General features: G+C 47.4%; 1 protein-coding gene across 2 annotated transcripts; it reads right to left on the reverse strand.

The window, feature by feature from the left end:
* Positions 1 to 5,030: 5,030 nt before the first annotated feature.
* Positions 5,031 to 16,717, reverse strand: CSTF1 (cleavage stimulation factor subunit 1). 2 transcript variants are annotated; one of them, XM_054573582.1, is made up of 6 exons: positions 16,562 to 16,717; positions 13,980 to 14,180; positions 12,399 to 12,676; positions 12,063 to 12,260; positions 10,909 to 11,299; positions 5,031 to 7,326 (listed from the first exon to the last, which is right to left on the reverse strand). In XM_054573582.1, exons 2-6 carry the CDS (start codon positions 14,146 to 14,148, stop codon positions 7,067 to 7,069), a joined length of 1,296 nt encoding a protein of 431 aa, XP_054429557.1. In that variant the 5' UTR covers positions 14,149 to 14,180; positions 16,562 to 16,717; the 3' UTR covers positions 5,031 to 7,066. The 2 variants fall into 2 exon arrangements, with proteins under 2 accessions (XP_054429557.1, XP_054429556.1); XM_054573581.1 differs by lacking the exon at positions 16,562 to 16,717 and adding an exon at positions 16,387 to 16,457.
* Between the last annotated feature and the right edge of the window lie 150 nt (positions 16,718 to 16,867).

Below are 16,867 nucleotides of genomic sequence, written 5' to 3' on the forward strand. Positions count from 1 at the left end.
AATGCTGCCGCATGCTTCAGGCTGGTTCTAAGAAACGGAGTTCGTGGGGCCGGCTGGCAGCAGGGAAGGTTGTCAAAGAGGTCTTCCCAGACGGCGGACTTTCTGGAAAGCAGGTATAGAGGCAGACGAGAGGGGTGAGGGAAGGCAGGGAGGCTAGAAACGCCAGCCTCACTCAGTCCTCAACACCAGACTGTCTCACTTCACTTAAAAGTAGAGATTGGCATACATTTGTTATGTGAAACCACAAAAGAAAAAAAAAAAAAAAACAACCACTCTTCTGCTTTGTAGGTTGAAGTTCCTTCTTTGAAAAGCTCAGTGTATGAACGCACAGTGTTCTCATCCCTCAAATGTGGAGCAGCTCACAGCCAACAGACCAAACCCATTTCCCCGATCGGAGGCCAGAAGCCCAACTTTCCGATAGCGGTCAGCATTTCTTCCTTCCTGCCCCCAACACTTGTCCTAGGAGAGCCAGGAGAAAACGCGTCAAGGGGACCGCCCTGCAGGGCCTTGCCGCAGCGGACGCCCCTCGCTCAGAGGCACACGGCTCCCCGCTCCCCCATGTGCTCCTCCTGGACTTGGCTCCCGTTACGGAGCTGCACTCACTTTCTGGGTGCTGACTGACTCCGCGCCGGGCTATGCTGAGCACCTGTCAATAAAATCCTGTGCCCTCTCAGAGTTCACCCACCCACCATCTGTAAACGGGAACCAGAGCAGTTGCTCATGCAATATTCAGAATTGTTGCTAAGTCATTGTACTTTCCCTAAATTCAGACTCAGCTTCCAGGGGGGTTACAAGGAAGAGGACTCCTGGCCAGGTGCGTTCACCTCTTCATTTCATTTGGACAAACCAGAGTCCATCCTTCTGCGCCTGGATCAGGTTCCTTCTCCTGTGAGCTGTCTCCCTCACGGCTCCTTTCCTGCGATGATAGCACTTACGGGCTTGTCTGCTGTCTGTCCCGTGTGGAGTCCCTTGTGGAGGCCCCAAAAGTCTGAGTGCTGGGAAGGAGCTACCGATGGAAATAGCTGGCTGATTTCCGGCTGAGATGATTCATCTCTTAAATGGTTATCATTGTTGAAGTTAACTTCCTGGACCAATGAACTGCCGGGCTGCTGATGGGAGCCCCCAACAAGGCGGGGACAAGGATCCCGCGGAGACGGAGATGGATTTCACAACCCAGTCCAAGCGGACATCTACCGGGAGGAGGGCACCGAGGGGTGAGGGGGGGAGGCGTTTCTGGGAGGCTTCCTGAGGCGGGCAAGGTATGAGAAGCTGGGGCAGATCAGCTTAGGGGCAGAGGCATGCCTGGCTGGGACACCATGAACACGCAAATAATTAAAAAAAGAAAACGATGGAATTAGCAAGCTCCATTTTAGGAAAACTAGCAGACTCATATGCAAGAGCAGTGAGTCACGAAGGCTGAAGTTATACAGGACATACATGACAGCGGAAGTTTTTTTACCCTCTTAGTCTTTACAGATAAGACAAAGTATCAACAGGGCACCGGCGCATTGCATGCTGCTGCTGACATTTGTGGGCAAAGGGCGCCGCAGAGCAGCCAGAGGTCTCTGTTAAGTGTTGGCGGGCTTCTCTGCTCGCCTCTCGTCTGGCTCTGCTGGTGGGCCCAGGTCATGTGGCATCAGAGGAGGGTGCGGCGGAGCCATGGGGCTGAGGCTGAGGTTTGTGGGTCCAGGCGAGACTCCATGAAACCTAAATCCGATGCTTCCCTACACATACCCGTGGGAAAAAAATTCTAGAGCAGAGGGGAGCTCAGCCCAAATATCCCTCCTCTATAACCCATTACTGTCTAAAACAAAAGTCACATATCCCTAACACCTGGGAGGGACTGAGGGGGCGGGGTGGAGAGAGAGAGAGAGAGAGAGAGAGAGATCAATTTGGCCGAAAACTCCAACTACTTTCTTCAATAAATAAACTGCAAAAGGCGGGATGGGGAAGACAGCGGTGGAGTCTGAAGATGAAGAGACTCGAAAGACACATCCAAGCACAATGTGTGGGCCTTATTTGGAGTCTAACTCAAAACAAATCATTTGTAAGGCAGCTGGAACACTGACTAGGTACGTGATGATATTAAGTAATTGATGTTAACACTTTAAGGTGTAATGATGCTATGAACAGTGTTTTAAAAAGTCCTGATCTCTGAGATTATACTTAAATATTTACAGATAAAGTATTTCTGAAATTCACTTCACAATAATTCAAGAAAGGGGAAGTGAATAGAGATAGAGCTAAAACAACGAGCTGAAACTTGGGAAGTCTGTTGTTTTGTACTGTTGACATTCGATTAAAAAGATGGCAGCTTCATTAATTCACATACTGCAAAATTTACCCTTTCAGTGTTTTTTTTTTAGTATATTCAGAGTTGTGCAATTTCAGAACATCACCCCCAAAGGAGCCCTGTACCCCCGAGCAGTCATTCTCATTCCCTGCTCCGCGAGCCCCGGGCAACCATTGTTTCTATTTTATTTTTCATTATGTATTTGCAAAAAAGAAAAAAAGGATAGACAAATGTGCTCCCACAGCAAAGAGACAGAGATAAAATCTGAACCTAAGTCTCCCGGAAAAGAAACAAGACAGACGTCAACCAGTTCACGTTTTCCCAGTTCTCATCACCTCAGCAAAAGCCTGAAAAGGCCCTTCCAAAACTGAAGGGCTGATCCAAGTTCAAGTACAGATCAGAAGGCTCTAATGTGCATGCCTTTCCTTAGGAAAAAGCACCTCGACCAAAAAACAAAACCAAGACACGATAGCAACAGGATTTGGCCCTGACAGTAAATAGGTGAACGCCTCTGGAGGAACTGGTGTAGCATTTTGTGAATGAAGGACTTGATTTCTCAGTCTGCTCTTTGGCCCCACTACAGTTTTTCTGAATGAAGGGCCTTAGACATTTTGCTGGAATCCATTTCTATTTACTTCTCAAGGCAAATGAGTCTCTCTCGCGCACAGATATTGCAAGTTAATTATTCTAGGAAACTGGCTGGCTTTCGCAATATCCTGCTCACTGAAGGTTGAAACAGCTTGAGTTCAAGAGAACCAAGAACGTTACGGACACTCCAATGCGGTAATTATTTCCCCTCTTGAAAAACATGCCACTGAGGACGGCATTCTGGATTAATTTTCTTCTCTGAACCTAGTGAGTCTGGTCACTTGGGTAGCTCCTAGTCAATGTGCAGGAAGAGATTTTATGTACAGAACTGGTTTTATATGCTTTCCTACTGTGTTCACGTGCACTTTGGCTCTCAGGCCTGGGCGTGGTAGGATTCACACACTGGGCATTCGTACCTGAGGATTCCAGTGCAGCTGAACGCGCGTTAGATCGGCCAAAGCATCGGGCTTGGCAGGAAACTTTGCACCCCACTGCTTTGAAGTTACTGATCCTCTGGCAGATTTCAACTTCATGAAGATAACTCAAAAATAGTTATTTTGGTAAAAGTAGAATTTCATAAATGGCCAACATATTCATCTACATCCCCTAATGTAGGGATAGAACAGGGAGGGCTGGGGTCGTTCCTACAGTGACCATAACCAGCCATAACTCAGTTTAATGGCCTGAATTTCGATCCCAAGGTTGAGATGGAGAAGGAAGCAGAGCAAGACTTGGAAAAAAGCAAAGAACTTGCTGTGGGTGTACGGGGGTCATGGAGCTGGAAGAGGCTGCGCGGTGCCGGTGAGAACAAGAAAAATCAGGTCTTCAAGTGCTGCCACCGGCCAGCGGTCGCTGTGGCGTGGGTGCAGGGTGAAGGGTAAGTTCCCCAAAAGGTGACGGAAAGAGGCTGCCGAGATAAGACACCCGCTAAGGGAGGAGGAGGCAGAGGCTGCAGGTGCCAGAAAAAAGGCACAAGCGCGGTGTGAAAGCTATGGAAACGCAGTGTTTTCTAGTTCTCTTTCGGTGGCTCCCATCTACTCGGTCACTTTTGAAGTCTCTCCATCGGCGGTCCCACTTTGGTTACCCTGTTGTTGTTCTTCAAACATAGCTTATGCTTGTGTGATAATTCCACTGCCTTTCCGGGTCTGACGCTGTCCTAGTCGCTCCCGGCTCTCATCACGGTGGCCACTCGCCTGCGTCCGCACGGAGTGTGGCCTCGGGCTTTGCAGAGCTTTGTGAATGAGGGCCGAGGCCTGGGCTGGGCTGTGCTGTCCGCAGACAGTTTAGGCTGCTTCTGTCGCGTATCTGTGGCCACTACCGGCCGGAGTGGCCTTGCGCGCTCGGCTCGTTTGCCCTGCCTGCGCGGGCTGTGAATTACCCCGGCCTTGCCAGAGCGCCACGCAGCCCGTGGGCGGGATTCTCCGAGAAGACCCCTGCCGCCCGCAGGCCTGAGCGTGTGCCCTGCCGCTGCCCCTGCCCCAAGCGGGGTTTGGCCAGCGCTCCCTTTCGCTGAGGGCCGCACCTCTCGCATTCTGGGCTTGCTTTCTGGGTCTTGATCAAAGTTCCCAACCCTGTGCAGACTCAGAGGTCAGAAATTAGGCTGAGGGGGATCCACAAATGCCCTCAGTGGAATTTGTGGCTTGAAAAGAAACTCTATGCAGATTTGTAGCGAGAAATAAGCGTCTTCCCTCCTCCCAACCTGCTTTTGTCATGGTATGTTTAATACAAAAAAGCAGCTTCACTGATTTCCATGAATTTTGGGGAGGATTTTGAAGCTCTTTCATCACAGAAAAGGAAGCCATCGCCCTGAGGAGGAGGAGGACTGCCTTCCTGCTAAAGGGGAAGCAAAACTCAAAGCAAAAGGTAGGTTTCTCTGAATCACCTAAAGAAATGGAATTGTACCCAAGCTTCTAAATTTGGAGAGAGTAGAAGGGCAAAACACAGAGCTAAAGGTGATTAAACTATTGTACAGAAACCTGACTTCTGGAACAATGCACTAAAGAAAACACTGAAAAGTAACAAAGTCATAATTGCTTTGGGAGAACTTATGTTCAAACGCAGAAACATTCAAAGCAAAGTCCAAAAAAAACCAACTAGCTTTAAATTATCATTATATACAAAAAGTTTATTTTAGAAATCACATGTCTTTAAAAAATAACATAGCAGTTCTGAGTTTTTATCCGGACTCGGTATTATTAACCATTTGAATGTCAAGATGTTATGTGGTACAATTAATTACGTGCATGTAATACTTCTGGCATTTATACCAGTTTTTGAACATTAATGTAATTTTTAAAAGAAGTTAAAAAAGTTCATTTTGGAAACACACAACAGTATTTTGATCCTATAAATAGAAGTCCTGAAACGACAGATCCATCGCCGAGACTGTTCCCAAACTGGAGAAAGCAGCTGTTAGTCTTTTAATTCATGAGCACGTAAAAAGCCTGAGCGGACTCACAGAGCGCAGCGCGGGCGCCGCCCTCCTGCGTGTGCCGGGGCAGACCACCACGGGGACACCGCCCTCTCCCTCGGCTTCAGGGGTTGGAAGTAAAGAAAAATCAGAGTAAGTGGGAAGTCATGTTTGGTAACCTTTTTGCTAGAACTGGTTTCTTTTAATCTTTTATTTTTTTTTATCCTCGCTGAGGACATGCTTATTGATTTTGGAGAGAGGGGGAGAGAGGAGAGAAACATCCATGCCAGAGAAAAATAGAGATGGGTTGCCTCTTGTATATACCCGACCAGGGACTCAACCGCAACCTAGGTATGTGTTCTGACTGGGAATTGAACTCACAACCCTTCTGTTTATAGGACTACGCTCCAATCAACTGAGCCACATTGGCCAGGGTGGTTTCTTTTAAATCTTATAAAATCAGCATCCATAGAAGGCCTAGTTCAAATACTAGGGAATCAGGACACAAAATAAAAATAAATTTACTCACTACGTAGCAAAAAACAGGTCTCTGTAAATCTGAACCAAATACGCTGTGGTTTAACACATTAAAAATGCTTAAAATTGTTTTATAGATCAAAGAATTAAAATCATCCTTAAAGATGACTAAAGCAGAATTTTTATGCAATAAACTTCAGAATTTTAAAACTTTAAAATTCCTGTAACATAAAACAATTACTTTAATCTATTTATTATTTTTTAATCCAATATTCCCAGATTATATTTCTAGGTACTGCTACCCAGATCATGAGGTATTTGTACATGGGGATAAATATAAACCAAAGTTCTTTGTGAGGAGAGCGTAGGGTTCTCTGACCCAGCCTGAGCCGAATCCAGAGAAGTACTGTCACCTTCTAAAAAATTTCAAGAAAAAGAAAACTCGTATAAATTGGTTAATTGCAAAAATCTTCTGCGAACACAGTCTCTGTGCGTGTCCCGATGAGTAGTTAAGGTTTGTGCTGAAAAATAGGATTTAAAATTACGTAAGAGGCAGCAGCGGGCTCACCCAATTTTGTTAAGACAGGATATAATTTCCAAATTTGTTTCTCATCCAACGGGGAAAACCTTATCAGAAACACACTTACTGAAGGTAATGAATAGATACTGCGGGAGGTATGATGAAAGATGGCTCCTATAAATCTTCAGAAAAATAGCCATTAATTTTATTGACGTGAAAAATGTGTTAACAGCAACGTTGCAGATCTGAGCTTTATTATCAGGATGTCATTTCAGAGTAGAATTGATTCTCTAAAATGGTTTTAATAGGGCACAAAACTCTTGATTCTCAGGCAGTATGCCTACTTCTCTGCCAAAATGCATTTTGAACAGAAACATTCAGAGGATGTGGAATAGGCACGGGACAGACAAAGGGAGCCAATGAGAAGTGCTCGTGACATCCACCTGAGACCTGGAAAGCACTTTAATACTCACTCTATCCTTCTTCATGTGATCAAGAGAGTCAGAGAAATGGCAAGTCCTGTATTTACACAGCTGATGAGAATCGCACTATAATCATCAGTGAATGCAGAACTGCACAGATCTGTGCTTCCCACTTTTTCCACCATGATTCCGCATCAAGGTAAAAAAAGATCCTTTTGTACAAATCCAAGAAGGCTGTAGAGGTGGCAGCCTGACTGCCAAAGGTGGCACAATGACTTGCTACCGAGGCCGGTGACAGGACACAGGGGAGGGAGGGGCAGAGTCCCGGAGAGAAGAACCGCACGGAGGGTAGGGCTCTAGTCCGTGGTCGACCTCCGGTACCAGAACCTGGCTCTGAAGTCATCGCTGCACGTCATGAAGCCGGGGTTGGTGGGCGAGTGCACGATGCAGCGCACGATGTTGTTGTGGCCCAGGGACAGCAGGTTCCGGCGCTCGGCCGTGCGCGAGTCCCAGCAGCACAGGCTGATGGTCCTCTCGTCCGGAAGCAGGACGTAGTCCTCCGTGTGGTTGAAGACGGCCTGTGTCCGGTGCACTTGCCGCCCGCTCAAGCCAGCACCTGCACACAGACCAAGAGGTTAGGGGCCTGGGCGCCAGAGCAGCTCCCCGAGTTCCCGCCCTGGGCCCCCCCCAGACTGCGCCACGTGGCTATCGATCCCACCCGTGTAAAAGCGGCACTTGACAATGGCTGAGGTACCACACACTTACTGTGCCATTCTGGGACCGGTAAAAAGAGTATGAAAAAGAGAATCGCCTCTGGGCCCAACTGTAAGGCAGCTTTGTTAACTCGGATGCACTTGGAGGCATGAAGATCTTTTTAAAAACGATACAAAACTGGTGCTTCATTATATATGCCTTTTCTACGGCAGTTTAAGCTAGCGGCCCCCAGCCTTTCTGGCACCAGGGACCAGCTTCATGGAAGACAATTTTTCCACGGACCAGGTTGTCGGGGGGATGTTTTTGGGATGATTTAAGCACATCACATTCAAGCTTACATCCTGCTGTGTGGCCTGGTTCCAGGGCCCAGAGATTGGGGACACCAACTTCCTGTTGGGTACATTTTCCATCATTTTTACTGGCTGCAAATATCCCATTGCCTGGAAATATCACTACCTACTTAGATCTTTTCCTGCTAGGCATTTAGTTTGTATCCAATTGTAAGTAACATCGTGATAAACATTCTTTGTACAGAATACGTTATTTCTATTAGAATTCAATTCCTAGGAATAGAATTAATGGGTTGTATGAATATCTACTCTCCAAAAGAAAGCTTTATGCTTTAACATGACCATTAAAAAAAAATTCTTGTTTAAAGTAGTATATAAAATATAAATAAAAACTGCCTGATAATTTTACACCCAAGCTAAGGTGTTGATGGCCATCCTTTCCGAATATCTCCGTGTTGTACACTCATTCGAAAATTATATAAACCAGAGTGGACGTTACATGCTGTTTTTATTCAATAGCATGTAGTGGAGACCAATAAAGAGGGAACATAGTTTGATGGATAAAAATACAAACTTTGGCGTCTGACCTGGACTCACCACTTATTAGTGATGTGACCTTGAACAAATCACTTCACACCCTCGGTCTCAGTTCCCTCCTGTTTCACGGGGGGCAGCACTGCACGCACCCCCGAGCCAGCCTTGGGGACTGGATGAGCACGGGTGGGCTCAACAGTTGTTACTGTGCAATTTACTTCATGCTTCTGGTGCCATTTATGTTGCTGTTACTGTCCGCTACTCCAGACAATGCTGCACGGCCATCTTTATGTGTGGGTGTGCATGCTGCCCAAGAGTCTTTCTAGGCTGAGTTTCTACGAGTGGGTACAGCAGGTTAAAAAAAAAAAAAAAAGGGGGGGGGGGTGGGACAAAAGTAGGTTTATAGTTGTATGTGGAACAAAGTTTATTCCTGTATTATAATTTATTAATTATTGTATTATTTTCCATACAGACTGCAGACCTACTTTTGCCCCACCCTATGTATGCATTTAACATTTTCCTCTATGACACCATACTGCCCTTCGTAAGTATTTTACTACTTGACACTCTTAAAAATATGTGACTTCCTCAATTTACAATAGCCAAGTGTTGGAAGCAACCTAAATGCCCATCAGTAGATGATTGGATCAAAAAATTATGGTACATATACACAATGGAATACTACGCAGCAGAAAGAAAAAAAGAACTACTAATCTTCGCGACAGCATGGATGGAACTGGAGAGCATTATGCTAAGCGAAATAAGCCAGGAGGCGAAAGACAAATAACATATGATCTCACCTATAAGTGGAACCTAACCAACAATACAAAGATACAAGGAAAATAAGACCAACAACACTGAAAGGAAAAGAAATCAACAGAGACAACAGGGAAGGGGGGGGCGGGGAAAAGGAAGGGAAGGGGAAAGTCAAGGAACATATAGCAAGAACTCATGGACAAAACCAAAGGGGAAGAGTTGAGGGAGGGAGGGAGGGAGGGAGGGGGCAAGGGAAAGTGGTGGGGGGTAGGCAGAGACAAATGTATTTGAAAAAATAAATTAAAAAAAAGATTAAAAAAAAAAAATGTGACTTCCTGAAATGTTTATTGATGCTAGATAATACCAACCCTTTAAATTCCTGAAATCTGATGAGTGCAAAGAGTACTTCCATTTTCATTTCTGAGGTTTGGAGTGAGGTCGGTCATTTATCTTTCCTTGGGTTCACTGACAAATGTCTGACGTGCACCTGTTATTATATGCTATGCATATCGTCCCCTTGCCCAGCATTTTAATTTCGTTTATAGTGTTTTGAATTAATTTTTCATATCAAAACTTCCCATGTTTAATGGGCACTTTTCTCTCTCCCGTCTGATGTCAGCAGCCCTCTGAATTATGACTGAGCTTTCGACTCGGAAACAGATCTAACTTTGCTGATACGAAGGGGTCTTAACCAGCCATCAGAGAAAATAGGGATTTGCATATAAATTCAGTACCACCTCATTTGAAAATCAAACCTCAATTCTCTACCAAAACCATCGAACTGTGTACCATTCCAAGCATTAAAAAATATATACGCTCTGGCCAGCAGCCCTGGGGGTAGCCGTCCGCCCCAGCACACTCCCACGGCGGCTGTCCCTTCTAGGGAGGAGATGTCCCCATTCTCACTTTGATCGCTTTTATATCTCCTTTTTGCAACTTGCAGCCTTTTTGTAGCAATAATCAGATTATTTTTTAAACTGGCTCATACAAAAGTTACGTGTTTCAATAAAGCCACCGCCAACTGTGATAAGAACGGCTCTTCCCCAGCTTTGCCAGTGGTACCGCACGCAGCGGCGGCCGGCGAGGGCCCCGACGGGCTAACCTACGGGAGGCTGTGCTGCGCCCTAGTGGTCCAGGGGCCTCCCACGCTGCCGCTCTCTTCCCTAAAATGCTAACTTCACACCAAGGCAAAGCCGCTTTCAGCAGGGCCTTCTCGGGAGCCTGTGGGTCAGTCAAGGCGATTTCCGCACCTGCACAAACATCTCACACCAGAGGAAACTAGCTGGAGCTTCCTGGAGGTTTTCTACCAAACAGCCTCTGCTTCTACAAGGAACAGAGGAACGACACACAGGATTTGAACGTTGACTATCAGTAACTAGACCTGAACAGACTACTAGCGAAAGGACAAATTTAAATCTCATTGTAAAGAGCTCACAGGCGGACATGTAACCAGAAACCCCCACGAATGAAGGAGAATCAGATGAACCTCATTGTCTTTTCCTGCCTGACGGGCCCACTTCACATCCAGGGCCAGGACACTGTGGTCTCACTTCGGGGCTCCTTCTGCTCGCGGAGGACTGGGCCAAGGTCTTCCTCTCAGCCCTCCCCTCCCCGCTGCGTACACCCGCCCAGGATTTTGCAGAGAAAAGGGCAGGCCCCCGTCTGAGACAGACCAGTTTCTCCAATGTTGCCTGCACGCACTCGGATCTAGTTTAAGCTGTAACGTATCGAGGAGAGCAAAGGTGAGACACTGCGGCTCTAACTTCCAGCTCTGCCTCTTACTAACCGTGGCCTTGACTAAATTCTTTCACACTAGTTTAAACCTTGGTTTGCCTTACCTAAAATGAGTTTTCAAAAATGTAAAATGCTACATAAACGTTGGATAATATCAATTTCTCACATACCCGTGTATCTGACCAGCGTTCGTCCTGTTGATATTTCCCAAAGTTTAGCTACAGAGTCTTTTCCACTCGAAAGAATGTATTTAGAATTTTTGGAAAAAATGGCAGAACAAACTTCAGCACCATCGTGCGCTTTCTCAAAAGTCGTGATGCAGCGATTCGAGACGCCGTCCCACAGCTTGATGCAGCCGTCCTTGCTACCAGTCACGTACATATTGGCGCTGGGGTTGTAACTGACGGAACATATGGCGTCCGTGTGCTGATCCTGAGGGTTGCAGGAGACGAAACACTGAAACGTGTTGATGTCGTAGAGCCGAAGAGTGGGGTGCTGAGTCCCGACCAGGATGAAGTCTCCGGAAGGGTGGAAAGAGATGGAGCGCAACATTTCAGCTTCCTGTTAGGGCAGAGACACGAATGTTAAACGACTGCACAACAGTTGTCTCCAGAGGAAACGTGGAAAACACTTGATGGATGCAACGAATCCCTAAAGCAGCGATCAGGTATGACACAGGTATGAGAAGGAACCAAGTGCTTTAAGGTACCAAATGTCACTTCAGCAAACACCTGACAGTTTTAACAAAATCATTTCCTATTCCTGTAAGTTACTGGTTGTGTATTTTTAAACAGGGACCTGCGACCTTGAGTGAAAGGGATTCTGACCCCTTGCTGCAGGAACTGAACCAGCGGCAGTCCCGACCGGCCAGAGGGTGGGGGCACATGCGAACTGCGTGCCAGCGGACTGATCCACGTGCCACCTGGGGCCTAGGTCCTTGCTGCTGTGCTGTTTTACAGCAGTAGTCCCCAACCTGTTTAGTACCAGGGACCCATTTTCCCACAAGTAGGCCGGGTGGGGGAGGGGACAGGAGGCGGAACGCCTGGCAGGGAGAGGGGTGGGGGGAGGGTCAGGTGAGAGTTTACCTCTCACCTCCTGCTGTGCGGGGTGGAGGTGGGGATAGGAGGCGGAGCTCAGGCCACCTTCCTTGGAGGCCGGGGTTCCTAACAGGCCAGGACCACCAACTGTACCGGTCCTCTGCCCAGGGCGCTGGGGACCCTTTTCATAGGATGATTACTGAGACTACTTTAAAAAAGAGAATAGTCATACAACAGCTCATTTTATTTAAGAAAAAACATAGAACTTCTTCCCAAATATTCCTAACCTGAATGTACTTGAAGGCTCTTTTAGCAGATGGTTTGGAATAATCAAATAATTTAAGAGTATAATCCCTTGAACCAGAGGCAAGGATCTGTTCTGTTGGGTGGAAAGCGAGACATGTGACTTCGTCCACGTGGTCATAAAGAGTCCGAATCACCGGGTGGTTCTCCATATTCTGCTGTGCAGTCTCATTCATCATAACCTAGACAACCAAGAACAGAGACACGCGACGTGTAAAGTCTGTGTGACTCAAAGGACACACTCTGCACCTCCGCTCAGCTAGCGCCGGTTCACACTCCTCTCATTCTCCAGTGAAGGAAGTACGGGACAGGGGTTTTACCTCTATTGGCATGGCACTTTTGGCCAACATTCTTTCTGTGTCGAGTATCTTTATGGAGGCGTCAGCAGACCCAGTAGCTATTAGCTGCCCGTCTCTACTATAGGTAGCTACTCGGCATGGCCCTTTGTGGGATGTGACATAGCAGGTCTCGTACTCCGAGGCCTCCGGAGACATGGTCTGGACATCGGCATCGAACTCCAGGTCAATCCCCGTGCCCGGGGCAACGGTGTCTGAACGACCAATTGCGTACTGAACTGCAGTATCATCATTTTCCATTCCTGGAAGCAATAAAAATTGAGCGCATGAAAAATGTTATTTTAAAAGGCCAAGATGAAGTTTGGGATTTAATCGGGAATGGTGACACTTATGCTTTACAAAACCAGGCATGCTGACCGGGGTGCAGGCACAGCGACCGCATGCAAGGCGACGTGGGTTGCAGGAGGCGAGGCTCCCATAGGTAGTCACCCCAGCCGGTTTTTGCCTCCAAAATGTTCTGCTTTAACTGCAACCACAGGAACTGAAAAAAGTAGTTCTGTAAATTGTCTACTTTTTCCCATTCTGGTTTTAATATTTTTAGTGCTGAGATCTGTCACCAAAAGCTCAGACGCTCATTAAGTCAGATACATTATTAAATAAACTGAAGCTTCTCAGCCTGTTTCAGCCCTGGCTGGGTAGCTCAGCTGGCTGGAGGGTCGACGTGATGTGCCACAGCTGGGGGTTTGGTCAGGGCACGTCCAGGAGTCAGCCAGTGAGTGCCTGGACGGGCAGAACAACAAATCAATGTTTCTCTCCCTCCAAAATCAGTAAATTAAAAAAGTATGTGTTTTAAACTTAAAATAGCACCACCTATCATATAATGTTTATTAGTACAGGAAAAATTAGAAAAGCAGATGAACAAAAAAATAAAAATGACCCTCTTCCACCCAGAGATAATTACTACTAACATGGTGGTATAAATTCTTCTGGCCCTTCCTCCATGTACAGTTGTTTCGCTTCTTATGACAAACACAGAACCACACTATATAACCAATTCTAATGGCGCTGAAGAGTCAAAGAGCATGAACATGCTTGGCAAGCCTACGTTTCAGTGTTGTCTATGCGCCAGGCAGGCACCAGGATATACCGCTGGACACGAAAAGGTCCTGACCCTTACGCAGCCGGCAGTTTCACTGGCAGGAGGTATGGACTGCATGGGCAACAATCCACAACAGTAAAGGCAATTTCAGACAATTCTGTTACGATAGAAATGAGACTGTAGGAGTGCGCGGGGAGACCTGGGGATGACAGTGGGGTTATTTCAGAAGAGGTTAATGGGGACTCTGGGATGACAATTTGAGCTGAGACTTGCAAGGAGTCAATAATCCAGCGACGGAACGCGCCAGGTAATTCGTATAACATCCTGAGGCTACAAGCGGCTCGCAGTCTTTAGGATCTGGATTGTGCTTACTCCTTCGGTATCTAACGCTGCATTGACACATATTAGGGACTAAAACTAAATGGCAATAATCTTGAAAAATTCTGATGTGTGAGGACATCTGAAAGCACGTCACGGGGATCTAAGAACCTGCACCCACAAGCTACCTAGCTTGATGAGGTGCAGCAGCTGCTCTGAGGGCGCGCACACGGACTGAGGCTTGATCTCATTGATGAGCCCGTTAGCGATGCTGATGTAGCCGTCATAGAGCAGCTGGCTGATGATCAGCTTGTAGAGCTGCTGCCGGTCCTTCAGGCCCACTTTGGTTCTGTACATCTTGGAGAGGAGGCAAATGATTTCTCTGCCGGCTGCAGAAAGAGAAAACAGGGGGGCGGTGAAGGGGAGAGGCGCTAGTAAATTACAGAAGCGACAAAGAAATCGGGCCAGACTCGCGAGGCTCAAATCCCAGCTCTGCTGTCTCTGCTCAGCGACTTGTCTGAGATCAGGCTCCCGAGCTGTTAGGGGAGGCAGTGAAGGTTTAACAGGATGGGGCACAGAGCATTGAGCACAGTGGCACACGGACACTATTCAAATCACGTCAGCTGTTATCTACGGTAGAGCTTTTTTTCTCTGCCAAACTGTCCACCTGCATTTTTTATTCTTTCTTGCTATTCCAGAATCTTCCACGTCTTCTGTTAATAAAATATTGACTGGTGTTTGCAGCAGGTGAGGCAGCGGCTATTGCTGGATGTCTACATACTATTGTTTCCACCAGCTGGGCTGTATGTTTACTAATGTCAGTCATATTTAGTCTTATTTTAAAGCAACAGAGGTTAAGTTATATACTTAGATAGTAAATCAAAATATGAGGGCGAAAAACCTACTGTGATACGAAAACTTAATTTAAATGCTTTGGAAAGAGTAAATTGCTTAATAAAATAATGGCAAATAACATATGGCCAAAAATAATAATAAAAAATGAAGAAAAAATCTGAAGGAAAGCACTTCGATTTATTTGTAGGTGTCTAAGTTCTCCCTCAGTCTTAGAAAGTGAAACAGATAATGGTAGATGATAAGTTTTAAGTCGGTGTCTGTATGTATGTGGACGTCGGGATGGGTATCAGAAAGCGGGAGGAGCCTGGAGACAGCAATGAAGAGAGAGGTCGCATGCGGACAGGTGGCTGTGGCAGAGATGAAAACCAAACGGAGAGCACGGGGGAGACGAACAGGAGAAAGGAGGGGACTGAGTGAGCAGTAACGCCAGGGCCTCCTGGTGTCGCTCTACTTGGCAGGGGTGACTGCGAACGGGGGAGTGTTAGAGGAAAGGGTTTGGAAAACTGTGTTTTCCAGCTACACAACTCCCTCTAGAGAATTACTGAAGCTCCTGATCAAAAGAGCTAACAATGACCAAGTGTCTACCCTGTTTTATCTCATTGAATCCTCAACACCATCCTATAAAGATGTCCTGTAACCTTGCTTACAGATGAGCAGGGGAAAGAACTTGCCCGAAGGCTCACCGTTAGTGCCCGGATGAACCAGAACTAGAACGTGGTCTGACTCCAGAGGCTGCTGTTCCTCGCCGTTTCCTGTAGTGCTCCTTAACTTAACAATAAACTAACTGTGTTTTCTTGGCCACTCAGTACAGTAGATGACACACATTGTGCAGGCAACTGATACGCATTATCTCATTCAACCCTCATTTAACCCTATTTAGGAGATGGGCAATCCAAGGCCCCCAAGAAGTTAACTCGCCCAGGACCAAACAGCTTGTAAATGGCAGAGCCTGGATCCTAACCCAGGCTATTTGACCCCAGAGCCTGAGTCCTTACTGCGCTGTACTAATGGGTGTTAACAACAGCAGCTGGCATTCATTAAGCACCTGTCAGGCACCATGCTAAGCACTTTAGAAGGAAGTGTTAGCTCACTGCATAAAACTACTCAAAGTACATGTAGAAGCAAACAAATCTATGCTTGTGTAGACAACACTAGGACACAACAGAAATAATGAAATTGGATCAAAGACGTTAAGAAATCCACTGACAGTAAAAGGTGGCTGAGTAACTCGGGCAAGGTGCCGCCAGCACCGTCCGTATCACAGTCCAAAACTTTATCGCTATTCTCTTCCGTCTCTTCACTCATGCCAGGAGCATCATGGGGGTGTACAGACAATAGAAAGAGAAAAGAGAGGACGAGCCCCGCCTCTCAACTCCCAGAAGACGCTGAGCTCGCCCGGCTACTAAGCGCCTAATCACCATCCCCCAATAGCAGGTGAGGACGCCAAGGCTCGAGGACAGAAGACCCCAACCCAGGACTGGTTATCTCCGGAGCTGGAAGAGGGATCCGAGCGAGAACACAGACAATCCCTTACTGGGCGCTCCGCTGCCTCCCCGGCATAGACGTGAACTAAGGATGAAGTGAGTGAGGGAGGGAGCAGGCCCAGCCTGGCAACGCAGGGCGCACGCCGCTCCGCTCACCATCACCCCTTCCCGCCTCACCCCAGTCGCTCCTGTGGTCCTCTAAGGGTCCCACCCCGACCTCACCAGCCACTCTCCACGTATCCCGGGCCCCCAGTACCCGCTAGTCCAGCTCTCGCGGTCTCCCGCTCTCGTAGAAAAATGGAGGCGAGAATACTGCCCGATCGATCACACTGGGCTCACAGCCACCACTGCGCACGCGCAAAGGACGCCGCGCCGAGCGCTGCGCTATCGAGCGGCCCACTCTCACTCGCCCGTCTCGCCATATTACTTACTGGCACCTTTGAAAGGTTCCTTCACCTCCTCCGGTTTTATCTCCTACGAGACAACTCTGACGGCAAAGAGCTTCTATCTCACAGAGAGATGTCACGTCCCTGAGAACAGCGCTGGCGCTAGAACCTCCACGGGGCTGGCGGGCCGTTAGCTCCCCGACTTCCGGGTCCTTACGGAGCTGGTGCGCCTGCGCACCGTGTCTGCACTGCTTGGACATGACTCAATCCGTCGCGTTGACTGTGAACCAATGAAAAGGCAGCGCCTCTCTAGTCCAGGCCAATCAACTTTCAGGTTAGAGAGAGTAACTC

The sequence above is a fragment of the Pteronotus mesoamericanus genome, unplaced genomic scaffold, assembly GCF_021234165.1.
Source record: "Pteronotus mesoamericanus isolate MK-2021 breed Mesoamerican mustached bat unplaced genomic scaffold, CSHL_Meso_final contig_25, whole genome shotgun sequence".
Lineage (NCBI taxonomy): Eukaryota > Metazoa > Chordata > Mammalia > Chiroptera > Mormoopidae > Pteronotus > Pteronotus mesoamericanus.